General features: G+C 42.3%; 1 protein-coding gene across 1 annotated transcript in view; it reads right to left on the minus strand.

Moving 5' to 3' along the window:
• IMPG2 (interphotoreceptor matrix proteoglycan 2) overlaps positions 1–25,242 on the minus strand; it is an 88,797-nt gene extending 63,555 nt beyond the window's left edge. Inside the window, exons 1-3 of the mRNA XM_054016410.1 lie at positions 25,164–25,242; positions 22,796–23,056; positions 6,436–6,602 (exon numbers count right to left, since the gene is read on the minus strand). Coding sequence (XP_053872385.1) covers positions 6,436–6,602; positions 22,796–23,056; positions 25,164–25,242 — 507 coding nt within the window. The remainder of the gene's footprint in view (positions 1–6,435; positions 6,603–22,795; positions 23,057–25,163) is intronic.
• Between the last annotated feature and the right edge of the window lie 2,493 nt (positions 25,243–27,735).

Here is a 27,735-nt window from a genome sequence, read left to right on the forward strand (position 1 = left end):
GCTTTGGCCTGCTTCCTGCCACTGGGCAACAGTGACTTGGCAGCTGCACAGAAGCGCTCTCATTAATGCAGGACCAGTCTCTCCTGTGCTCTGAGTCCTGCTCATCAATCTGCTTTAGCCTAGGTTTATATGTGCAACACTCCACATCTGTGCTTTGCTGGATCAAGCCTAGTGTGTGTTATCGCAGGTCTGGCTCAGGGGTGGGAGTGGGAGGATGAGAGAATTACAGCTGAGAGGGGCTGGAGAGAGACAGATTGGTTAACTGACCAAAGTCTACAGGCAACAAAATCCGCACCTCACTAGCTAAATGCCACTTCCAATTTCAGATAAGTGAACATCATCTGGATGTTACAGCAACAAGTCTGGTGCCCATTTCATTACTCCTGCATTTCTCCACTGTAGTCACACATCTACCCCTTTCCACACTTGCCATGACACAATGTTGGACCAATGGGGAAAAAAATGAAGAAGATTACTTACTGGTTGCTGGAGTTCTTTGAGATGCACTCTGCATATTCACACTCCTAATCCACCTCCCTCTCTTTTACAGAATCATAACTGACAAATATATTAGACTCTGCATTAGCGGTGGAAGGACCTGAGGTGGCAACCAACACCATGCTCTCTTTTATAGACACACCCTCAGCACATGATCAAGGAATGGGGAGAAGGGGTGTGTGAATGCTCTAGCAGGCACTGCTAACAGAAGGTTCCATTATCCAAGCTGGTGCATCCCACAAGTGGGAATATGCAGAGGACACTCGAAGAACTGAAGGTCACAAAATGTTTTATAAACATTATTTAAAACAAATTATTTCTTCTCCTGGAAAGCCAATTTTTTTTAATCTAACCACCATATATTGATAGTCTGTGTTCTTGTGCCCAGAGCCAGTCATGTGATTCATGATATGATCATAGATGTAATATACCACTACTCATTCAGTGTCTGAGTCTGGAATGTGCAATCCTAAAGTGCCACCAAATATTAGACTTAGGTGATGGTTTGAAAAACATACTATACTGTAGTCACGAGGCTAGAATTTTTGCACAGATTTCTAGTGTTTATTCTATAGTTTTTACATGGCCTCGTCTTGTTGTCAAGCATTGTAAAGTAATTGTGGATATAACTGACTCTACATCTATTTTGAATCTCATCTGGAAACATCTTTTTTCCCTTGCCTGTACTTTATTACATTTCTCTCCCTCTATGTTCTTTTAACTCTGTAACTATATACTTAACACTTCTGCAAAGCATCTTAGGATACAATTTGTACGAAAAGCCCCATTACAAAATATTGTATTAGTTGCACTATATATGCTAGAGATGGGGAGTCTCAAAATGTATGGATTTCAGTTAGGAAAAGCATCACAAAAGCCTATCCGTATTGCTTATCTGAACTCTCCACATCTCTTAAATAAGTGAACTTTGGTTGGCTATCTGACCAGTGTTGCAGCATTTCCAGTTCCAGTCCTAGCCAGAACATGAAAAAACAGGAGTCCATGAAGCTGAAAAATATTAGGATAACAGGACATTTCAGAGCCTTCAAAGAAGTTGCTCTTAAAGTGGGAAAAGGAGGTGGGAGATGAGACATTTGGAAAAGGGGAGAAAGAAGAAAAAGCAAGAATGGAAAGAAAGAACATAGGAATAGCCACATGGGATCAGACCACTGATCGGTTCATCTAGTCCACTTTCTATCTCTGGCAATGGCCAGCATTAGTTGCTTCAAAGGAAGGAGCAAGAATCTCCATCAGGGACAATTATGGCAGCCAGCCCACAAAGGAAGAACCTTCCTAACTTTTAGCTAGTACAGTAGAACCTCAGAGTTACAAACTGACCTGTCAACCACACACCTCATTTGGAACCAGAAGTACACAATCAAGCAGCAGCAGAGACCAAAAAAAAAACCCAAATACAATACATACAGTGCAGTGTTAAACGTAAACTACTAAAAAAAATAAGGCAAATTTAAAAAAAGATTTGACAAGGTAAGGAACCTGTTTCTGTGCTTGTTTTATTTAAATTAAGATGGGTAAAGGCAACATTTTTCTTCTGCATAGTAAAGTTATAAAGCTGCATTAAGTCAATGTTCAGTTTTAAACTTTTGAAAGAACAACCATAATGTTTTATTCAGAGTTACGAGCATTTCAGAGTTACAAACAAACAACCTCCATTCCCGAGGTGTTTGTAACTCTGAGGTTGTACTCTAGCTTCTGGCCTGAAACATGGGGGTTTCCAGATCCTACAAATGTTTTATAATACAAGCAAGGAGAGAAGGAGAGGGAAGTGTGTCATTTTTTCTGATCCGGTTCACTCAATCCTATACTATATCTATAAAATAAAGAATGTTGTGAATTTTATAAGTGTTGAGTGGGCACAGTTACAACTAGGGTTAGAATCGTAGAATAGATATATGTTTCAGAGTAGCAGCCGTGTTAGTCTGTATCCGCAAAAAGAACAGGAGTACTTGTGGCAGCTTAGAGACTAACAAATTTATTAGAGCATAAGCTTTCGTGGGCTACTGCCCACTTCTTCGGATGCATATATGCATATCCGAAGAAGTGGGCAGTAGCCCACGAAAGCTTATGCTCTAATAAATTTGTTAGTCTCTAAGGTGCCACAAGTACTCCTATTCTTTTTGAGAATAGATATAGAATCATAGAACATCAGGGTTGGAAGGGACCTCAGGAGGTCATCTAGTCCAACCCTCTGCTCAAAGCAGGACCAATCCCCAGACAGATTTTTGCCCCAAATCCCTAAATGGCCCCCTCAAGAATTGAATTCATAACCCTGGGTTTAGCAGGCCAATGCTCAAACCACTGAGCTATCCCTCCCCAAGAGTCCCTTATTACAAGAGACGTCCCTTATTTTTTCATCTCTGTACAACAAGATCGGGAGTTGCTGAGTGCTGCAAAAAGCAGCAAGAAATACCCCTGGTGAATCTAGGTAAGTACTGCTTATGTATTTATTATTATTATTTATTAAAATATGGAGTGGGGAAGGATGAAAGCTATTATTAAATCAGGAGGAGGAGTGGATTGGGGGTGCTAAGAGAACAGTCCCTTATTTTTGAAATACAATGTTGGCAACCCTAATTCCAACCTAGTTTTAACCTAGAACCTAAATAGATGTTAGCTCAGAAGCAGACTGCATATCTCCTAGTTTCCTAGTTGCATGGCATATAAGTATGTTCCAACAGTTAAAAGGAGAAACAGGGGAAGTACTGGCAATTAGCTCACCTCTAATCTTCTTAATATAGGACTAGAGAGAGGCCTGATGTTAATTCAGTGATCCAGGTTCCTTTGCATGTGATTAGCAAATTATAGGGAATTGAGAAATAAATGTAGAGGAGACACCACATCATCATCTTTTTAGAATAAAAAGCAATACTCTGAAGATTCCAAATTGCAGCGTTTATGTGAAATAAGAAATGTCACCTTTAAATGAGAAAAATGAGCCAGAAAGGTAAGGGTCGCAACAAGTGGCTAAACCAGCAGCTAATGCTTAGTTGTTTTGGTAATTTAAACAGCTAAAACAAGCCTCCAGGACAACGTCAACTATTCAGTACAATACAAGTCACCAAAAAGTTTAAGCAGCCAACTTTAAATGTACAGCAACAAAGACAATGATGGCTTATTAGCAGTGTTGCAATTTTGGAGTAGTAAAAGTGTAATCCTCCTGTGGTAGATTTAGGTGACCACAGCTATATTTCCCCTCTCATTCACTGCAAAAATGATCTGGTAAGAGAGTCAATACAGCAGTGAACATGTGTAGTGGCAAATTCTGGCAATCCAGGAGCTCTAGGCCTTCCTACTGAAATATGGGGATATGAAGTGGGGAAGGATGAAGGCTGTATAGAGAGCTCAATGGAATTCAACTACAAAAGGTTAGCAAGGACCTAAAGGCAGATAATTTATTTAGAGTACAATGTGGATGGAATAGAGCTTTAGAAACTATATTGTAGGACACTCTCCTGACAGAGGATGGATTAGATGAAATTTATTCCATTTCCAATTTTTATAATTCTATGAAAATTTAGAGGAGGAGAAGGAAGAAGAGGAAAAGACGACATTTAAAATTTTGCAGGCTCTATAAGTACTGGCATGGAGCTCCAGAGAAAACAAAATCTGACTGGAAGCCAGTTTTCAGCACACTGAATTGTGTATTTATTGAGCTGTGTGGTGGCACAGTCAAATACAGAAAGTGCCACTAAAGAACACAATAGCGATCTTGGGAAAATCAGTTGACAAATTAGGGCCAGATCCAGACCTGGTGTAAGTCTGTATAGCTCTGTTGACTTCAATGGAACTATGCAGATTTAAACTATCTGAGAATCTGACATGTGGTGTGCAATATAAACCTGATCAAAAGCCCTTTGAGATGAATAGAAAAACTCCCATTGACTTCAATAGGCTTTGGAGTGCGGGGGGGAATAATTAGGAGGAAAAATGTTCTTGAAAATAAAGAGAATCATAAAGCATGTGTCTATGCAGACTAAAGTCCTCAGAGCTGCCTTAAAATGCATGCATTCTCTGAAAACCGATTGAAAATGGTAGGGTAGGGTTCCATGTTTATTTTATCCCAATGATTTCTAGATCAAATGCTCAGGGGGAGGCATTTGGATGTATTGGGAAGGTAGGAGGCAGTGAGGAGCCATGTGGAAATTTCAGAGTGGAGCAAAGTAGTCCAAGAGCTCAGAAGTAAGTGGTAGAAGGCAGCAATGGGAACAGAAACACTGTGTGAGTGCATGCACATGAGAGAGAGAGAGAGAGAGAGAGAGAGAGAGAGAGAATCATCCTTGTATAGGAGAATGGGCAACAAAAAATTCAACCTAAATTAATTGCTGGACTTAAAGCGCTTCATTCTTTAATGATTTCACATGTAATATTTAATAATCTATCCAAAACATTGAAGCAACATTGGGCATTAAGATGCATCAGAATGTGCCTGCCTTTATATGTAAAGGCTAGAAGACAACAACCTTCAACTCTCCACCGCCCATATCACTATAATACTTTAGGTAGCTCAACAATACACTCAAAATGTAAATAAAAAACTAACTCCCTTAAAATTTTCCATTAAAACTTCATTCATTATCTAGTTGCAGACTTTTCCAAGGATAACTGCAACACTACCAAATTTCTTAGATGTTTATGAAGGTTAACAACAGGACTTTGCCAGCATCCATCTACAAAAACCAACACATGAGCACAGATAGAAGCACCATTAGCTGTAGTGCTGTTCAGGCTTACATCTCCTATGGGTCAGTCACTAGCAAGTGACCATGACAAATACTTGAGCCAGTCTCCTATTCTGACCAGCAGAGGAACACATACACACTAACCAATACATTAAACATCCTATAGGCTTGTGTTCCTAAGCTTCCTCAAAGTCTACCCAACCATGAACTTACTCATTAGCACACACAAATCTCCAATCTTCAAAAGTAATGGAGATTTTTGGCTTTAAAAAGATCATAGAATCCACCATACATCTTAGAACAGCCTTCATCATTAATGAAAAACTGTTGTCTTAAAGAAAAATGGCCTCTTACATTCCACCATCAACTCCCTTCAAATAAGAAATATGTGCCTGGACTGCAAAACCATTTTAAACAAATATTGTTACAGAGACAGATGTTGTATACATACAAACTTGCAATGGCTTAGTTAAACCAGTGCAAACCCTTGGGATGACATGCCAGTTTGGCTTATTTCAGGTTAGTTTAAAGCTGTGCCAAACTGATTTCAGATAAAATAAACCTGGTTTAAACCAAAATAACGAGTGTTCACACAGGGGTTTGCACCAGTTTAGCTGAAGTGGTTTAGAGTCACACCCCTTAGTTACATCTGTGTAAACTCTCCATGTAGACAAGGCCACAGACTTTCTAGGCAGGATATTGAGTCTAATGTCTACGAACACACACATCTGCAAATCATGCGCACGTGCATGTCTGTGTAGCAAATACATGGTGACCGGAATGTCAGTGTTGTCATTGTGCTGTTCAGCTTGGTAAGAGCAAGAATTCAACTGAGGCTCCTGCTCTGAAGCCCCAGGTGCCTACCATTTGAGCTGAAATAAAACCTCTATTAGCTGTAGACAGCCTATGATACGCAGCTGAACAAGTCTGATTCCATCCAGTAGAAGACAATGGTCCCACATACACACTAGCCAGATCATTGCAGTGAATGGCACTGAGGTACTCATTAAAGCAACAGCCTCTGCATCATAATGTTTTGCTCTCCCTCAAGGGAGCATAGTGCCTTATTTTCATAACACAGTACCTCTACATTAATAATCCAGGCACCACAAAACTCAGACATGTACTTTTAAAAAAAATCCATCTTTTTCATTGTCATTTGAAGTCGCACACTGGAGCATAACAATCCATACTGGTTTCCTGATTTGGTAACCAGACCCCATCCTAATGCACTTACCTTCTTAATCAGGCTCTGGTGCTCTTCAGACTGACTGAAGTTTGTGCCCATTTCAAATATGCTCATAGTTCCTTCCTCACACAAACTCATCCAGTACTGATATTCTTCACGTGCTGGAAGTCTATCCCAGAATGTCTTGAAGACCTCCCAGACTGCTTCCTGGCACACTAGAGAAGCAGAAATACACAATATAAATACAAGGTGGAGGGTCTCTGTGGGTGTGGATAGCTATAGTTCTATTTTCTGAATAATATTTATGACGTCTGTCTGCCTGTATGAATCCCCTTTGAAGGGGATTCAGAATAGAAGATCTTGTGTATTAAAAGACACACATTGTTGCCTCCCTAATAGAGACTTTATATTTGTTCTTACTTTGCTTGCTGTTCTCCTTAATCTAAAATAAAAGTCACATTGACATGCTGTGTTCTGGAAAATATAAACATCTCCAGTATTGCCAACTCCAAGTATTTGAAAATCAAGAGTTAGACCCCAGAAACCATTACATTGGCTTAAAAAAATCATTTATTTGCCTTCTGGATTTTGAAACACTAAGGTTCACATTAGCAAGCTTTCACTGCAACCAAGAGAGCTAGAAACTTAAATTAAAGCTGAGATTTGCATGTATTCACATGACTTCAGGAGCCAGTGGGGCTTTCAGAAAAACACCAAGTTTCTCAAGAATAGACAACACTGCATCTCACATGCTTTAGGGCCTCTTTAAGTAAAGAGGTAGAACGTGAAGCAAATTGTCATATTCCCAAAACATGCAGTGTCACACAGTCACTCCCATGACGTATTTTCCCTTCCAAAGTTCCAGAAAGAATGATACCTTTTCAGAAAAGCTGGTGGACATTTTCCTTTGAAAACAAGCCCTATCAAAAATGAATATTTGAACAATTTTGTAAAAAAGTAATTCAGTGGAAATGATTGATGAAAAAGTTAGCTTGGTTAATTATTTTGCATTTTTGCCTTTCAGTTTTTGCATCACCAATTTTGATTGGTAGTTCAGTGTCATGGCAGAATTCCCCCCCCCCCCCCCACGCACTAAAAATTGAAATTTCAATAACAATTGCAAATTTAAAAGTGGGAAAAAAAACTTTCAATAGAAAAAATTCTGCAGAAAATTAAAAATTGGTCCATTTCTAAAAGAATGAGCAGGCATGGTTTAGTGGGTGGCACTTTGTTGCTGGAGGCAATGCGTACTGGACAAGAGAAGGGAGAAAGGATGATCCAGTGGTTTGGGTGCTAATTTGGGACTCAGGGGACCCGGACTCAATTCCCTTATCTCCACAGTTTTCCTGTATGACTTGGGCAACTTACTTAGTCTCTCTAGTCCTCAGTTCCCCATCTGTGAAATGGACACAATGGCACTTCCCTACTTCACAGGGGTGTTGTGAGTATCATACATTAGAGGTTGTGAGGAACTCTCATACTATGGTAATGTAAGCCATTTAAGTACTAGTACAACAGAGGTTCAGGTCACTTGAAGTCGTGAAAGACTCCATATCTCTTTTCCCAATAATATGTTAACCCCAGTGTCCTATCCAAATTCCTACTGGGATAATTACATTCTACCTTCACCTTTCATCTGCATTTTCTCACCTATAAACTATTGTTCTGCTAAACAGCTGCCATGCTGCATCCCAGAAGTAGCTGCATTTCAACTGTGGGTAAAGTTATCCCTTGTACACTGTGCTCCTAATTTTAAAAAGTGAGCACCTACACAGAAGATACACGTTAACTGCAGGATTGTGGTACCAAAGGTAAAGTGCAGCCAGCATTTAAATTTACCAGTATTATAATTAGTTTGTACTGAAAAAGTTTCTAGATGTTCAATTCTCAATACAATTCCTTTGAAGGCAATTGTGTGACTGACTTAAAATAAATTTTTGGAAGCTATCATTGTGTTAATGGCTACTGAAAATTAGGGCTAGAATCATGAGATGAAAATGTGATGTGCTTAAAAAAATAAAGAGCTATTCTAATATTACTGTATCTATGTATTTCCAAAGGGCTGACTCTGAGCTGGAAGCTGAAAAGGTTTGTGACCACAAGGTTAAATTCTCTTCCTGTACTGTTCATGCTCTAATCTCTCTCTGTTTTCCAGTCAGAGCAGTTGGTCACATAATGCTCATGCAAGAGCCTCTCTTTGACCCAGGATAAATGGAGGAGAGAGATTTATGGGATTTTCCTCCGCCAGCTATATACAGCAGTTTGGCAGAGGAATGCTTTGCTTTCAGGGAAAGTCTGACATACTCAGCCAGACCCTATAGGGAACTGACCTTGAATATTTCTTAAGAAAGTCATTTTCTTCAAGCAGCTTAAAAAAAAAAAAAACAACCCTCTGTGCTGCCAAGATTCAAAACTCGATTACGATTACCTCTGGGTGTCAGATGCTCTTTGGGTTAAACACATTGCACTGGTTTAACTAAGAATTTAAAAAGTCTGGGGTCTTTCAGAGATACTGTTGGGAAATTTTTATACGCACATTATGTCTCTCCATACATGCAAGGAATGGGCATTTCCTGGATGTACTGGGCTTATAAATTATAACTTTATGAAACTGTTTCACAATTTAATGGTGCTCTTGGACACCTGACTGATCATGGAGTCCCAGATGGCACTGGTAGGCAAGAACACCTTTTTCTGTTGCTGTCTGGAAAGGCACTTCTAAGTATTTCTCTCTGATGTGGAGCTTGCCAGTTATCCAGATCTTTGTGACTGCCAAGCTGGATTGTTGCAGTACACTCTACAGAGTAGTAGTTTTGGAGATCGCTCAGAAGCTACAGCTAGTGCAAAATAAAGTACTGTATATACTGTATATGCAGTGTTAGCTGCATGAAGTATATACCAATTTTCTGGTACACCTCTACCCCAATATAACACAAATTTGGATATAACGCGGTAAAGCAGTGCTCCAGGGGGGTGGGGCTGCGCACTCCGGCAGATCAAAGCAAGTTCAATATAACGCGGTTTCACCTATAACACGGTAAGATTTTTTGGCTCCCGAGGACAGCGTTATAGCAAGGTAGAGGTGTAGTTGCACTGAAATCTTACCAGCTTCCAGGTTGATTACTTTGGTCTGTAAAGCACTATAAAAACTGGGTAAGGACTACTGAAGACTGCCTCATATCTGTTGTGATGTCTATGCAAAAATCAGTCAATTTTTGCTTAAGTTGAAGGGCAAATTGAGAGAAGTGGCACTTAATTTTATCTATTCATAAGTAAAAGTGGCAAATGTACATATATTTTTTGAAAAATGTATGTATTTGATTGTGTGTGTCACTTGCCTTCTTAGATAGCAAACTCTTTGGTAGGCAAAGACCATCATGGGGCCTGGATCCTGACTGGGACCTCTGGGCACTAACATAGTTCAAACCATCACCACTAACCTCTGCTATGTTTCCTCCCGCTCTCTCTCAGATGTGAGGGTTTAGGAAAGGCCTGAGATCAGCCTCAAATCCAGAACACTATTCTAATACCACAGGATAGAAGTAACTCTAATTGATTTCATTGGGAGTTATTCGTATCCTATAGTGGAGTATAGGGCTCTCCCAGGTATCCAATGCAGTGTAGTATCTATCCTACTCCCATTCCAAATGATTGGGATGAGTTTTCCAACAGGCTGTAATTGTGACATGAAACAGACGGAAGTTGAAGTGCAGACACACATCTCTTGCAAATCTTTGCAGAGGCTCTGGCTGAGCCCACAAGGTTTTCAAACAGCAACAGACCAAGTACTGGCTGCCCAGATGCAAGTAATAACTAGCGGTAATAATCCCAGGCAGTTTTCTTTAACGGTTTTAAATATGTTTAATCTCATTTTTAAAATTAATTTGATCAACAGTATTTCCCCTGACTACTACAAGCTGTTGCAGCATGGACATTTGCTCCCAATCAGCTCCTGTTAGATTAGGGATTTGTTGTGTCTCCTTTCAATTAGAATTAGTCGTGCCCCACACCAACTCTGAATCCCAATCTCACAGGTGCTGCGCCATCTGTGGGTTCTGATGCCATTAACCAAACTTAGCTGGAAAAATATGGTCACATTTTTTCCATGGAGGAGGGAAAGAGATGGGGAGTCAAATTCTCCCCTCATTTACACCTAGTCACCTCCAATGAAATCAATTATATATGGGGATAACTGGGGGAGGGGAATTTAGCCTGTTGTTGAAAAACGCTATTGCATATCTTGATTTGAAATACATTAACTAATACTTATCTAATGAAGCAGAGCAGAGCCTCACATTGCTGACACTATTAAGAAGCCGTACCTCTGTTGACAAGAAATTATTTCTGGCTCCTAAATAGTCTGATGAGAATTCACTCATATGACCCTGTGGATTTGGGGAGGGATAAAAGTATTGGACAAATTTGTACTGTGATTTCCATTGGTGTTCATTCGAACACTACAACTGCATGTGCTGACTGCCAAACTAAACAAACTAGTCATTCTGCCAACCACGTTCCCACTGAGTAGTACCTTATTCTGCGAATTCCCCTATTTATTTAAATGGGTCAAATTGCAAAATAAGGTGCTACTTTCTAATTCCTGGTAACTGGACCCCCAAGGCCCTGCCCCCTGCCTCGCCCCTGCCCAAGGTCATGCCCCTTGCCCCTCCCACCAAAAAGTACAAAATCATTTTTATGTATAAGTATCCCTCCCTTCTGCCTTTCCCTCGCCTTAAGTATTCTATACACTGCACAACTTAATGAAAACAAATTAAAATACAATAAAACCTAAAAAAACTACCCTTTTCAAATTCGAAGGTGATAAAAGCAAATGAGGTAGGAGACCAAAAAAGGAAAACAGGAGTTTAGGAAAAGATAACGATATGGCCAACAGTCTTCATAATTAAAAACCCAACTTTAAAGCAAAAGACTTGGGCCCTGTCTACACTGCCAAGTTTCTGTGTAGTAAGGCAGCTTTCTGCGTTGTAACTCCTGAGGTGTACACACTGCCAAGCCACTTATTGGGCAGAAACTGTGCAGTTGCAGCACTTTAAAAAAAACCACCTCAACGAAGGCAGAGAGCTTTCTGTGCCGGGGCTACAGCGCTGTGGTGCCAGTGTAGACACCCAGGTTGATTACAGCGCTGTGACTGGCCTCCGGGAGGTGTCCCACAATGCCTGTTCTCACCTCTCTGGTCATCGGTTTGAACTCTACTGCCCTGCCCTCAGGTGACCAACCTTCATCCCCACCCCATACATTCCTTTGGAATTTTGCAAGTCCCCTTCCTGTTTGCTTGGTGACATGTGCAGTGGTCTCAGTGCATCTTTCCAGGTGGTGACGCCTGCTCCACGCACCAGGCGATCCCCCGCTTGGAGCAATGCCGAACTGCTGGATCTCATCAGCATTCGGGGAGAGGAGGCAGTGCAGTCACAGCTGCGCTCCAGCCGTAGGAATTATGATACCTCTGGACAAATTTCATGATGCATGACAGAAAGAGCTATGACTGGGATACACTGCAGTGCAGGGTCTAAGCGAAGGAGCTACAGAACGCCTACCACAAGGCACGGGAGGCAAACCACCGCTCCAGTGCTGTGCCCACATGCTGCCGGTTCTACAAAGAGCTGGACGCGATACTCAGTGGTGACCCCACCTCCACTGCGAAGACCACTGTGGATACTTCGGTGGCTAGCATGCCAGTCGAGAGTGGACTGAGCCAAGAGGAGGAAATCTTGGACGAGGATGTGGAGGGAGACCCAGAGGCAGAGGATGACTCGGAGGAGGCTAGCCAGTCACAGCTGTTGGATGTTGGCGAAGTGCAAACAGGAGAGGAGGCCCCTGGTAAGTGGATTTGATTTTGGGAATCGCTGAAGCGAGTTGTTGGGGGCAGGAGGGTTGCAGAAAGCAGGCTTGTCTCCCACTGCATGCCTAGTGTGAGTGATGGAACAGGCTGTTGATTGACTCCCTCACTTCATGGGAGTCTCCCTCAGAGATCTCCAGGAAATCCTTGTGGAGATACTGGGCAATCCACTGCCACAGGTTCTTCGGCAGAGCTGCTTTGTTTCTTGCCCCATTAATGGTAACTTTCCCGTGCCACTGTGCCATCACAGTGGTGATGGTGGGGCACCATTGCTGCACACAGGTGAGCGGCATAAGGGTCAGGGCAGAAGCCACAGTCTTGGAGAAGACCCTCCCTTGATTCCCTGCTCACCCTCAGCGGCAAGATATCTTCCATAATGATCACATCCTGTGGAAAGTGTGGGGACAGGAATGATTATCAGGCTCCCCCTACAGTGCTGGTTCTCCCCAAGAGCCACGTGCCCAGTGTACAGCAGGGTCCAGGAAGAGTGATTTACCCTGCCTCTGCAGCTACTAACCATTTTGGGGGTCTTGTGGCTCTTATGTGCTTGCCTGGGGTCAGCCAGTTAGTGACAGGTATGTGAAGAGTGACTGTGTTTTAAAATACTGAATCAGTGTTCTTTGTGTTGCAAACAATACTGCTTCTGTAAAATGTTGCATTTAAACTTCACAGAGAGGACCTTGGGTGCCAAGCCTTCCTCTTTGTTACTGGCAGCTGAATGGCTGTGCAGAATTAGAAAGCTGCCAAGAAGAACCAAGGAGGACTTTCTGCTTGATGTCATGATGCACTCCGCCGCCAAGAAACAAGAATTGAAGGATTGGCGGGACTGCGAGACGAGGACCCGAAAGGAGAATGTGGCACGCCAGAATGAAGCCATGGAGCGGCTCTTAAACATTACGGAGCGCCAAGCGGACACGCTCCAGGCAATACTAGCTCTTCAAACCGAGCAGCTCTGCGCCCACCCTCCCCTCCACCCGCTGTTGCAAAACTCTTTCCCATGCTCTCCCCAGACACCGCCAACACACTCTTATCAACCTCCTGGCTCCAGTCTATACTTGTGGCATTCCACTCCTCCCCCCTCACAGTCCAACAGTGCGGACTCGCACTACCGACTGCACTCAACACCCATCCCTCTGCAATCTGGCCCTGCTGAAGTACAGCACCCACTGCATTGTACTCCAAAGGAGAAAGCTGGGTATGACCCCTGGACATACACAAATCTTTAGCCATCCTGGGACACCACCTCCTCCTGGGACCTTTCCTTCCCCCATCCTCCTCACTGCTGATGCTTTTTGGGTATGATTCTCTCCTCCAATTATTATCTTTTAATAAAACAACTGTGTTGGTTTGAAAGCAATCTTTATTCTATTAATTGAAAGCAAAAAGAGCCCTGCAAAGCAACATACAAGTATGTTAAACCCACCTATTGCATCATCTGCACTAATCACCTCCTAGCATTACAAGCACTGCACTCCCGAGCACAGCAACAAATATTAGTGGCTTTCAGCTTCAAATTGCTGCCTCAGGGCATCCCTGATCCTTATGGCCCCATGCTACACCCCTCTAATAGCCCTGGTCTCTGGCTGTTCAAACTCAGCCTCCAGGTGCTGTGCCTCTGCGGTCCAGCCCTGAGTGAAGCTTTCACCCTTCCCTTCCCAAATATTATGGAGTGTACAGCACACGGCTATAAGTATAGGAATATTGTCATCGGCCAGGTCCAGCTTCCCATAGAGGCAGCACCAGCAGGCCTTTAAACGCCAAAAGCACACTCAACAGTCATTCTGCACTTGCTCAACCTGTTGTTGAACCACTCCTTGCTGCTGTGAAGTTGCCCCGTGTATGGCTTCATAAGCCATGGCATTAAAGAGTAGGCAGGGTCTCCCAGGATCACAATGGGCATTTCGACTTCCCCTACGGTGATCTTCTGGTCCAGGAAGAAAGTCCCTGCTTGCAGCTTCCCGAACAGGCCAGTGTTCCGAAAGAACACCCATACTTTCCATCCTTTAAATGGCCATAGCCCATACTGGAGGGAAGGCAGAGAGGCTCTTCCCTCACCTCCTTTGGGTAGGTTACTTCCCCACGTCAACTATGACTGGCCCTTGCACAGGGATATAAGGTGGGGAGGCTCCTTGCTTCTCTATCTTTTTTTGCTCAGTCTGACCCTGGGTCTCCACTTTGGGGTCCTTCAAAGCTATCAAGACAAAAGCCATTCTGAGCTATATTTTCAAAGCCATGCATAGCAATTCCCTTCCACAAACAGGAACATAATGCCTGGTTATTCAGCTTTCAGCTGTCAGATGGCCTTGAAGAGACACACGTTAGTCAACAAGCATCATGCACTGTTCGGTCAGGTCCCACGACTTCATCTTGCTTCCTGAGCCTCATGATCCCACTGTGCCGTCAGTTTCCAATAAAAACTGATAACTCACTTAGGCCATGTTTACACTAGAGTCCTTACACTGGTACAGCTATACCGCTACAGCTGCGCCGCTGTAAGGTCTCCTGTGTAGCCGCTCTCTGTGGCGTGAGAGACCTCTCCTGTCAGCATAATGAAACCACCCACAATGAGCGGCGGTAGCTATGTTGGCAGGAGAGTGTCTCCCACCAACATAGTGCTGTCCACACCAGTGCTTCTGTTGGTATAACTTATGTCAATCACACCCCTGACCAACAAGAGCTTTACCAACAAAAGTGCTAGTGTACATATAGCCTTACCAAAGGTTTTGTCTCACTTATCGCTCTGTACCCAGGGCCACATTCTGCCGTCACATGTGCAAGCCCAACTCCAGATGGCTTCAGTGGGAGTTGCCCATGCATATCCTAGGGAAGAATTTGGTGCAAAGCAAACAAGGGTCGTGATCAAGCAATTGAATTAATTCAGGCCTTCAACAGGAAGATGTTAACTGCCACTCAAACACCACTGATTCAACTGTAAACTGAACGGAGGAACACAATGAAAGAAGATAACAGGAGTCAGTGTTTCTCAACCTTTTTGATACCAGGGACCGGCTTGCTGCCTTCCTAAACTGTGTCAGGGAGATCTCAGGGACCTGCGTTGGTCCATGGTCCAGTCATTGAGAAACATTGCTCTAGGCTTCCAAACCAAGGCAGAAATTCGCTTACTCAATCAGAGGACCATAACGAAGGGAAGCTTTCCTCTTTAAGTGTTTAAATTAACACTTAATGAGGAAGGCTTCTCTTCTTGTTCACTTAGGGCCAGACAGAGACAAGATCTGAGGTAGGGTGAACCCAGATGGTTAGAAAAGGTATCAATCTAGTACACATTAGCAGAGCATTCTGTTTTAATTTCTTTACGTTTACAAAAGAGTTCACTCCCCCTCCCACTCCTTCTGGACACTGCATACCCTGTACAAATCTTGAACTAAATCCTAACAGGTGCCAAGCTTCTGCAAATTCCCAGTGAAATCAATGGAAACTGTATATGCTGAGCACCTCTCCGAATTTAATCCTTTATGAAAAGCAGCCACCACTCACGCATTGCAATCTCTCTGCAAAATGCAGCATCACAACCATTTGATATTGTCCTCTTCCTGTATGTTCCATCTACCTAGGATACTGTATGGCCTACGTTATCAGAGTATCTGAGCACCTCATAAACATTAATGTATTTATCCTCACACCACCACCGTGAGCTAGGGAAGTGCTATCATCCCCATTTTACAGAAGGGGAACTGAGGCTCGGAGAGATTCAGTGACTTGCCCCAGGTCCCACAAGAAGTCTGTGGCAGAGCTGGGTACCGAACGCACTGCAAATCACAGGCCTGTGCCTTATCCCCAAGCTTCCTCCTTTCCATCCACATTCTCAAGACTTTCTGGGACAATATTATGCCATCATTCATATCGAAGTTCATTGTTGAAATCAAAGCCATTTTATAGATTTGAATGCAAAAAGCAACTCAGATGGCTGAACTTCTTAGTTGAACTCCAGTTGCCAAGCCAGATTTAAAATGTGAAGTAAAATAAAGAAAGAGAAGTCTGCTCATACACCAAGGCCATGAAGGAAAAGTTTAGTCAGGAATGAAGTTCTGCAAGCGAGCTGTGAATCCCTGAAAAACCATGGTATCAACAGAAATGCTGACACAGCTTCAGATGCAGTGACGCTGCCAGAAACCATTGGAGTACAAATGCTAGCCCTCAACACAAATGGAAAGAGCTCACCCATCTGGCTAGATCCTGCATTCTTCATTAGCCCTTGCCCTGGAAAAACATTTACTGGACTTGTATGGGATTATACCTGGTGGTGTTTGCGGGATCAGCCCATGGAGGAGACAGGATTTCTGATCAACCCCCCTTAATCCCTAGCAGATGATACTGATTAAAAACCATCACTAAATCAAGACCAGTCTTTCAAGGCAGTTAAAAAAAGAGGCTAGAAGATGTATGTGGGTGGAAAGGGAAGCTTCTACTGGAAATGACTTCCATCCATACCTGGTGATGGTAATTCAGAACTCTTGAAAGAGAGAAAATATTAAAATAATAATACTTTGCACTTCTATAGCACCCTTCATTTAAAGAACTCAAAGCACTTTACAACCTTAATGACTAAAGCCTTACACAATACTGCTAAGGAAGTATTACTCTCCCTATTTTACAGATGGGGAAACTGAGGTACTGAGAGGATGTGTGACTCTAGTAAATCACACAGTAAATCAGTGGCAGAGCCAGGAATGGAAATCAGATAGCCCATCCCATCCTCTCTCTCAAAATGGAGGTCTTATATTTACATAGCATCCACAAGGAGTGCTTCAAAAATCATTTAGTGCACCACTGAACTACAGCCCAGCTAGAAGGGGAACAACCAGTTCGCTGTACTAAAGGCACAAGCAGGAATTTTTGCTCAGGACACTGGTGTAAACTCGTACTCTAATGAATAAAAGCTCCATGGGCTCTTAATGCCCACGCAAAGCCGACAGGGCCTTGGTTTTAAAGGTTGTATCAGAAAGCCCTATACACAGTAAAACCATGTGAAACTCAACTGATCTATTGTGAAAGGAGGAAACTGAAACTGCCAGGATTCTAACCTGGGGTGAAGGAGTGCAGGTGTTTCAAACCTGATGCTTACAACACTGTGCATATGTGAATAATACTTAGCATTTTTACAATATGTTTCACCTGTAGAATTCTAAGCCCCTAACAAAGGCGGTTAAGTGTTACTATCTCCACTGAAGTTTTACATAGGGTAACCAGATGTCCCGATTTTATAGGGACAGTCCCGATTTTTGGGTCTTTTTCTCACATAGGCACCTATTACCCCCCACCTCCTGTCTTGATTTTTGACACTTGCTATCTGGTCAGCCTAGTTTTACATCCAGTTTGAGAGTGCACTGACATGGCCAAATCTTTTGGAGGGGAAAAAAGTCTTTGTTTAAAATTCCCTTCCCTGCAGGCTGCACTGTTCTTTTGAAAATAACCATTTAAGACTTCCATGAGTTCCTCTGTCTGAAATCCTATGTTGAAACTTTGCCCGTAACATGCCCCTCACCCATCCGTATGGGACGCACTAATTCCCAAGGAACTGTGGTTTTGGCTCTGGTTTTAGCATTTAGCGTTCTGAAGAGAAAGAGTCACTTAGCCTATTACATCTCACTTGATATGAAGGGATTTGTGAGGTTAACAGGAGGGACAACATATGACAGTATTGGACACCTAGTAGGGGGTGGGGTAGCTTGCTGGTCATTTGTGTAAGTGGGCAGTGCTGGAGTTTTATCCTCATTTAATCCCATTAGTGCTTCTTAAGAGTTGAATCGTGTACGGTTGACTAGGAGTTCTGAATCAGGCAGGATAGTCTTTTCTGAAGCAGCAGGATGTCAATAGCTTCTCTTGTTGCTTCTGCGGAACTGCATGGCTCAGTCTGTAATGATGTGAGACTCAGGGTCATAGTAATAAAAAGAATGATTGACCCTTCTAAGGTACTTCTCATCCAAAGGTTTCATTAACACTTGCCAAACAGATTATAATATATGTATATGCACACACACAGATCCCTTCCTCTGCTGTTGAAATGCATATGGGGTTGAACACAGCAACCTTTAGACAGCACACAGAAACAATTAAAGATAGAATTCACAACAACAGCAGCACTAAGTACTTAAACAGCACACAATCCACCTCCATACAGCACTGCAGTACAGAGAGAAAAATCTCTCTGGAGAAAATGGAGCTTTTTAGCTGCACATGCTAACACCTAAGATCTCAGATGAAGGAGAGGCTGAACCACTGCTTCCATCACAAACCCCAGAATGTGTTGTCTGTGTATTAAGCCAGGCATGAAAATTTGCTTGGCTGGAAACAATGCAGAAAAGTGCTAAGCAGAGAAAATGATGCACTGATTTATTAAATTACCCCTTTGTTTAATTAAAATGCCTTTTATCAGCTTTGGCCACTCAATAAAGTTGATTAATTTTGTTTTGTTTTTAAAGCTACTTCTGTTCACCTTTAGTTAAGGTTTGAGTAACAAGTTGAAACTTCAGCCTTTCTGTTAAGGTCTTTCAATCAAATAGACACTTCGTTTTATTTTTGTGGTTCAATACTAATAATTATTACGGAAACCATTTCATCATTAAAATCCTTTTATTTTAATAAGAGATAGTCCTGAATCAAAACTTGATCATCCCAAACTTTCAGGGGAGAAGGTTTTTCAAAATCCAAACTGTGATCCAAATTTTATAGCACCAATCCCAAATAACTTTGGATCTGAACCAACCCAAATTTAAATAAATAAATAAATGGAGATATCCTATCTTCTAGAACTGGAAGGGACCTTGAAAGGTCATCAAGTCCAGCCCCCTGCCTTCACTAGCAGGACTAAGTACTGATTTTGCCTCAGATCCTTAAGTGGCCCCTTCAAAGGATTGAACTCATAACCCTGGGTTTAGCAGGCCAATGCTCAAACCACTGAGCTATCCCCCACCCCATTTAGGAAGAAGAGGGTCAGAATCTTGATCCACACCTAAATGTGGATGGCTCAGTCCCACCTCTGGAATAACCAAAGCCATTGGCCATAAATATGAATAAAATCCCTAGGATTCATTCCCCTAAGAAATACTTTTCTTTCTCAAGTATTGAAAATCACCTCCAACTCCTTCATTATTAACTGTTACACCCAATACATTCCTTCTTCTGTGATCAGTATTTTTAGATAATGTATTTTAAGTACAGGCTGGCCAACACAGACCTGATAGGAAGAATGTATACCACTCCGGCCATCTGAAAGTTCACATTAAGAGAAGTGCTTTTGTCCTAAGGAATAAACTCTGAAATGTATACGAGCATACAGAGCCAGATTGTGTATGGCCCTATGTGGGAGAAGAATGCACAAGGAACTTTGGAGCCTGCATAGGAAAGGCAGCCACCATCACAGTTCTTAAGCTCAGACATCCCAAAGAGAGAGAAAGCATTTGGTACTGGTGAATGGTGCCAGGCTGACAGTGCTAGCAACCAGACTCTTATATTTACCCACTGTGCAGGTACAGCACAGGGCACAGCAGTGCAAGCTTCCCCATGCTGCCTTCACCCTAACTCCATTTACACCTCCCGCTGGGAGGGTAGTTCAATTTGGCTGATCCAATGCTTGGCCTCTCTACTGAGACCGGCCAACAGGACTGCCCATTTGCGCTGGTTGCGGTGAGTTTTGTGAAGAAGTGGAGAGAAACCATGCAACATCCAACAGATGGCAACAATTTTCAGTTAGCACTAACCTGGGCTTTCATTACCAATCCCCTGAACGATAAGCACTAACATTATTTTCAATATGTTTCACAGTGCATTCATGATTAGAACTTCTACACTCTTAGGCTTCCATCAAGTCAATCTTGTCAAGGTGCATCTCAGTGCTGCCCAGTGGACACTGTGACCTTTAAATAATAATTTGTTTGCAAACTACTTTCCGCAGCAGCAAAGAAGTTAATCTTAAAAGAGCATGTGCTAATAATCCCACCCACATACTCATATAGGGCCTGATCCTGTGATATGCCAAGTGCCTTTAACTTCCATGTCAGCACCTGTTGCATTTAGAGTTCACAAACACCCATTTAACCCTGTCTAGAAGCTCAGCACTTGGCAGGATCAAACCCAAACTGTGTATTCATATCAACTCTATAGGTATTCATAGGTATCTAACTCTTCTGTTTCATGTTCAGATATTACAGTGATTAACTGTATATATATTAACTGTATGATATAAATGTCTGGATAGACTGGCTTCCATCTGTAGATAGTCTTTTTTTTTTTTAAAAAAGTCTCTTTATGACTATCACTACAAAGAGCACAGAGGGGTATAAAACACTAAGGAGTGTAGAGGCAATGAGAACCCAAGATTGGTCAGATAGTGCTGCTAATGAAAGTAAAAAAATGCTAACTCTATTCCAAGTAGTGGGTTGTTTTGCGATTTAGGTATGTGATTAGAGTGACTATGGCACTGGAATGAGACACAGAAGACCTGGCATGTATTTCTGGCTCTGCCACTGACCTGCTAGGATGACCCTGAACAAGTCACTTCCTCCCTGAACCTCGCTTTCCTCTCCCACGCTGTGCATCCTTCCTTTTTAGACTGTCAGCTCCTTGGTCTCTTACTATGGCACAGCACAGTACAACAGCACAGTACAACAATGCCTGTCATCTTAGATGGACCTCTCGGTATTACTAGACTGCTAATAATAATAGATTTGAAAATGCAGACATAATTAAGTGTAGAGAATACTGATTTTCTATATGCCCCATTCAGTTTCACTGTGAATTTTTCATGTTTCATCATATATTTTTAGTACCTCTTGTGTTGTTCTCTATGTGAATTATAGGAGGCCTAACACCAGGTGCCACATCATGCATTTGATTTATAAGTAGAATTTCCCCATAAAAAGTAATGGGGAAGTTCTGTTTAAAAATCTCCATGGAGTGATCTAGTCACAAGAGATGAGCACTCAGCTTGCAGCCTATAACAAAAACACCCAAGAGGCAGCATCTACTTCAAGCAGAGGCAACCTCAGCATCTCTCACAACCTCCCAGAAGCCAGTAAAGCTGTCTTTAGTTGACATGTGAGGTTCGTGTTGGACTCAGATGAGCTTAGCTATAAAAGAAAACATGAAGTATTCAGTGGCTATGACTTCTGAAATGGTCGCTATGAATTGATAATTCCCAGTTGTATACTTAGCAACTGGAGAGAGAGTGCTATGCAGAAACAGAGAAAAATCAATGGATCAGATGGCAGCAATGCAAGAGGAGAGGGAGCTAAGGTGAAGAATGAAAAGAGAGCTTCCCAGAGAACTTCCACATATCTCTCGACAGTCCCTTCTTAAAGGGGGACAACTGTCATTTTAGACCTAGATTTAAATAACAGGAACCTGACAGGATCCAGCCTAATTTGCTTATATTGGCAATGCTGTATCATGAATCTGAATGGACAGAGTATTTAATTTATGCAGCAGAAGTCATCCCATCATTGTTCCAACACTTCCAGTGCTGGTTTTTTTGTGCTGGAAGTTTGGCACACATTTAGACCTCAGGAATTTTATTGAGAGAGAGTTTACTTTACAGACTAGCACCACTACTGACTGTGTGAGAGAGGGATTCTGATTCCAATAGGGCTACACTACAGGAAGTCCTTCATCTGGCTACTACTTCAAAAATTGAGAGGGGGTAGGGTTGTGAGACTGTTGAGCATAGAAAAAAGAATGGTCCAGTGGTTAGAGAGCTAGCCTGAGACTGGGGAGACCCAGGATCCAATGCCTCTTCTGCCACAGACTGTGTGTGACTTAGGCAAGTCACTTAGGACAGAATTTCCAGAAATGTATATGGCCTTGTCTACAGTGAAGTGCTGCAGCTGCACCACGGTAGCATTTTAAGTCAAGATACTATCTACATAGACAGGAAGGATTCTCCTGTCAGTTTGAGTTTTCCACTTCCTGAGAGGCAGGAGCTAGGTCGCTGGGGGAATTCGCCAGGGGTTAGCTTAGTTTAACTGTGTCGCTCAAGGGAATGGATTTTTCACACCCTGAGTGACATATAGCTATACTAACCTAATTTCCCAGAGTGTAGACCAGGCCTCCATAACTTAGGAGCCTAACTTTCCCTACATGGGTAAGTAATACCAGTTATACTGTTATAACTTCCCATATGGACCCTTATCCAGAAAAAAGTGTCTGTTTTTTTCCAGTTAAGTTTAAACCCCTTTCAAAGCAACATTAATTCAATTGAAAAAGCCTCTCCTATTCTGGAATAAGGATGTTCACATAGGAAGTCACACTGGTATAGTTGTCTTGGTTATTATGGAGGAGCTTTGATTGCGAGGACTGAGAGATCGCCAAGCCAAGGTTGTTAGCTCATATGTAATTATTATGAGTTATCAAGGAACAAAAGCAAAATTTCTTAGGTAATGTACTTAACCTAGGGCCTCTTTGTATGATAAGTATTAATGTTTATAACAAATACCACACTTTTTAAAATCAATTATCTATTAAACATGCGATGGTTGCATCCTTACTTACCGTAACACTGCTATAGAGCACTGTGTCAGCTTCCCTGCGCTCACTTACCTCGGAGTTTGAAGTATTTCAGATGGTTGGCAATGGCCTGCTCACCAGTCTCATCTGGACAAATTTTAACTCCACTAGGAAACAGGATGGACCTCTTCCTTCGAAACAACACGCGCCTGTTGAGGTGTTCCTTTCCTGTGAATTCAGTATGTTGTCTTGACTCAGGAGACAGGGAAGGGTTTACTAATTGCCAGCCATTGGGTTGAGTTGTTGGTCTAGCATCCTTACCTTTGATTTCCTCTGCAGCGGAGTAAGTTTCTGCTGTAAAATTAAACCATATGCAAGACTCAGCTGACAGAGTTACACCATTCTATATATCCCAACACCACTGCCCTGGATTTCTGGGCAGTACGGTTATAGTTGATATCCTCCAGTCCAAACCTCTAGTTGAATTCAGTGGGAGTTTTGATTAAGAACCATAGAATTTGGCCAAAAGGGATTTGGTTTTTCATTAGTCATTTTAAAAGGGCCCAATTCTCCTCTCAGATGCACTGGTGCAAGTGGGCAAGGTAGCAGAGAATGAGCTGCATTTATCATAGGAAAGGTGTTTGTGATTTCCCCAGCAACTCTGAATTTACCATGTTTTCAAGGGAATGTATACCTTCTAGCTGAATTTTCATTTGTTTGGTTCATCGTGCAATTGGTTTCACATGATCACTTGGCAAAAGTTTAAATCAAGGTAAGCCTAGGGTTTTACCTCCTGAGGGAGTGGTCTCAACTGAAAAACTGCTTACGAATTTGTATTTAAATATGAATTTAGTGCTGGCATTGTGGAAAGTGCTATATTGACCACCATGGAAACTCAAGTACTCCATTTACACACAGCACAGGCAACAGCATAGGCCATAGCAGCAAAAGCCTCCCCTGCATTGCTGCTCCAAAAACCTTCACTCCTCACCAGGAGAGACCAGGTATGGGGGAGTTCGATCTTTACAGCCCATTCTGTCCTTGGCCTCTCTCATGTTGCCAGTTAAGGTCTAAATCTAGTTCCAAATAAGTAGGCGTCCTCAAAAAAGCTACAGCTAGAGCTGGCAACTTTTTATGCCCAGTGGTTTTCTGACACACTACAAGTCATCTACCCCAAATATTCTGTCCTGACGATGGCTGGCTGGACCTGTCTTTATTTTAAATAATTTTAACTTCTTTGCAGCATCTTGATAATGAACTATCAGCACTATCACCCTGATCCTGCAAACACCAATGCACATGTTTAACCTTATATATATATATATATATATATACACACACACACACACACACGCGCGAGTTGGCCCATTGAAGTCAGCGGAACTACCCCTCTGAGAAAACTGACGTGTGCTTAAAGGCTTGCTGATTCAGAGTCTAAATAAGGAAAGGGAACAATTAAGCTAAGGGGTTGAGATGCGCTCTCTATTGCATGCTCCCTTTCTACACAAATCTTGTTTGATCTTCATATCTCTGGATTGAATTGTGAAGCATATCAACAGTCAGCCATTATATCTCCTTCCCCCAGGTAGTTCATCAACACATGGCACAGTAAACAAAGAAAAACACAAAAAGCCCACAACCTCATGGGGGGTGTGGGGTTGGAAGAGACCTGTCTAGTGGTAACCCCAGTCAGCAAAGTTCTGTATCATATAGTCAGATGACCCAAAACTATACAATTCTACAAGTCCAGGGGAATATCGTTAGCAGACAAAGTGAGGTAGAGGAAGAATAATAAGGTATCAGAAGCATTCAGTACAGGAATAGTGGTGATAGAACACAGTACTTTCAATCCAAAGCGCTGTTAAAACCACAGCCCTGATTCTGCACCATTAAAGTTAACAGGAACTTTGCTTTTTATTTCAATGTATGTAGGAGTAAGCCCCATATGCTGTACATACCCACCAAAATTCAGCCTCCTCTGGGGTGGAAAGCCACAACCAGATGGTGCATAACCACGAGAAAGAAAAGAAAATGTTGGCTAGGTTCACGGGGGTAAACCCCTATTCTTTCTAAAGTACAACAACATCTTAAACATCTATGCAAAGCTGCAGGATCTCCGATATTAAGACCTTCCATTGTAAGTTATTAAGAAAAAGCAACAAATAAAAAATGCTTTCATTGGTATTTCATGCCGGTCAAAACCTGGAAAGGGTCACATATCAAAACGTAACAGTCTGTAGCTACATCTACTCAGTTACCACAATGTAAATCTAGAGTAACTCCATGGAAGACAATGGAATTACTTCCGATTTACACTGTTATTACAGAGCAGAACCTGGTCACATGTAGTTCTCCATATTTTCATACTTTAGTTAAACTAAAGAGCTGTTTTCATGTTCATATAGTGCTATCATTAAACCATTGAAAACAAGGACATGAGAATGAAGATAAGAGTTGTTACCTGTAAATACGTGAAGATCCCCTTCAATCAACACAAAAATCAAGACACCCAGATGGATTTTCCAAGGAAAGTTCAGCATATTTATTTTGGCTAAAAAACAAAGGCAAGGGGGGAAAAAAATCCCTTTTTAACATACAGTCAGTTGCCTTCCCCTCTCGAAAATTTACTGACGTCACATGTAATTGTCTTTGACAAAAGGATTATTATTATTAAACCACAACAAAAGTCAGCCAAAATGTCTCAGAGATTATTTTCTTGGCAAAGGAAGTACAGTATTCCACTTCATTTCAGAAATAACAAAAGGTGCTGAAAGCAAGCTCCTTGGAGTTAGCAGATGGATTGAGGAGACAATTTTTTAGTTTTAATCTGGCCAGCTAAGCTCTTTACCGGATCTTGTCATGTCGTTAACAAGGACAGTACCTTTCACACTTAATTAAGCATGTTTTTCATTGGCTCTTCAATTTCCTTCCCTTTTACACACGCTAGCCAAACAACATCAATCCATATTAAGAACAGTTCCTCAGTGGAAGGTCTTCGTCATTAACATCTTTGCTCCTCCTCCACTTGTATTAGTTACAAATATTTGGGAAGCTTTAAAAGAACATGCTAATTGACTTAGATCCTCACCCCCCGCATAGGTAGCAATGAAGTAATGCGTCTCTACTCACTTCTTTCTTCACGTGACAGAGCTAGCAAAGTACTGCTACATCAGATTATAGCAATGCACAGACCTTACTCAGTAATACCCCTTAATAAAATCACCCCATTTCAACCAGGTGACCGTGAATGATATCACTCTCCTGAGGATAACAGAGAGGTAAGGAATGGATGTTGTCTGCATGCCAGCAAACACCGGTACCATACACTGCCATGCTTTGTTATGCAATGATTCCAGACTACGTACTACTGGCCTGGCATGGTAAAGTGTCCTACTATGGCTGACGGGATAAGGCAGCCTTTCCCAGAAACCATTTGCAAAGGCTTTGGGAGTAGATGAAGGAGAGCTTTCTGGAGATGTCCCTGGAGGATTTCCGCTCCATCCCAAAACAAGTTAACAGACTTTTCCAATAGCTGTACTGGCTGTGATTGCCAGGGCAAATTAATCATTAATCATTAAACACGCTTGCTTTTAAACCATGTGTAATATTTACAAAGGTACGCTCACCAGAGGTCCCTTGTGTGCCCTCAAGGTCTGGGAGCACGCCTTGGGTGAGTTCCGGGGTTACTGGTTCCAGGTCCAGGGTGATAAACATATCCTGGCTGTTGGGGAAACCGCTTTCTCCGCTTCCTTGCTGTGAGCGCTCTTCATTGTCTTCATCATCATCTTCCTCGTACCACGAACCCGCTTCCCTGTTGCGTGTTTCTCCATTGACGGAGTCAAAGCACACGGTTGGGGTAGTGGTGGCTGCACCCTCTAGCATCGCATGCAGCTTCGCGTAGAAGCAGCATGTTTGCGGCTCTGCCCCGGACCTTCCATTTGCCTCTCTGGCTTTGTGGTAGGCTTCCCTTAGCTCCTTAATTTTCATGCGGCACTGCTGTGCATCCCTGTTATGGTCTCTGTTCTTCATGGCCTTTGAGACCTTTTCTAATATTTTGTCATTTCGTTTACTGCTACGGAGTTCAGCTAGCACTGATTCGCCTCCCCATATGGCGAGCAGATCCCGTACCTCCCGTTCTGTCCATGCTGGAGCTCTTTTGTGATCCTGGGACTCCATCATGGTTACCTGTGCTAATGAGCTCTGCGTGGTCACCTATGCTCTACACGCTAGGCAAACAGGAAATGAAATTCAAAACTTCGCGGGGCTTTTTCTGTCTACCTGGTCAGTGCATCTGAGTTGAGAGTGCTGTCCAGAGCGGTCACAATGAAGCACTGTGGGATAGCTCCCGGAGGCCAATAACGTCGAATTCCGTCCACACTACCCCAAATCCGACCCGCAAAGGCCGATTTTAGCGCTAATCCCCTCGAAGGTGTAGTAAAGAAACCGGTTTAAAGGACCCTTTAAGTCGAAAAAAAGGGCTTTGTCATGTGGACGTGTCCAGGCTTAATTCGATTTAACGCTGCTAAAGTCGACCTAAACTCGTAGTGTAGACTAGGCCTATGAACCAATTTGAGAAACCCTGTCCTAAGAACATATTCTACAGGCAAAAAGGGACCAAGAACAGCATACGGGGAGGGAAACAGATGGCTCCTACTAGGGATATGTGGACAACACACACCAAACACCAGCAGAAAACAAAAAAGTAGGTCCGTTAGCCCTTCAATGCTTATTTTTTTTTATCAGGGCAGAGTGATTTTTGAGCCAAATTAATGTTAGGATATTGTAGCAAGTTCTTATGGGTCAAATAAGTCACTTTTGCTTTTGTATGTTCCTTATGCTAAGTAACAGAGGTCATGATATTACAAAGCAGTGAGATTTTCCTCATATCTTCCTTTAAAAGTGCAGATTAGAAATTTTCAAATGATAGATTCCTGAGGATATTAGACATTTTCTCTTTTTGCAACAACACTGGTGTTTGTTGGCTCCCATAAATACCTTATCTACACAAGAAAATGTTGTTCCCATTATCCACC

This window comes from Malaclemys terrapin, chromosome 1 (genome assembly GCF_027887155.1).
Source record: "Malaclemys terrapin pileata isolate rMalTer1 chromosome 1, rMalTer1.hap1, whole genome shotgun sequence".
In the NCBI taxonomy this organism is placed as follows: domain Eukaryota; kingdom Metazoa; phylum Chordata; order Testudines; family Emydidae; genus Malaclemys; species Malaclemys terrapin.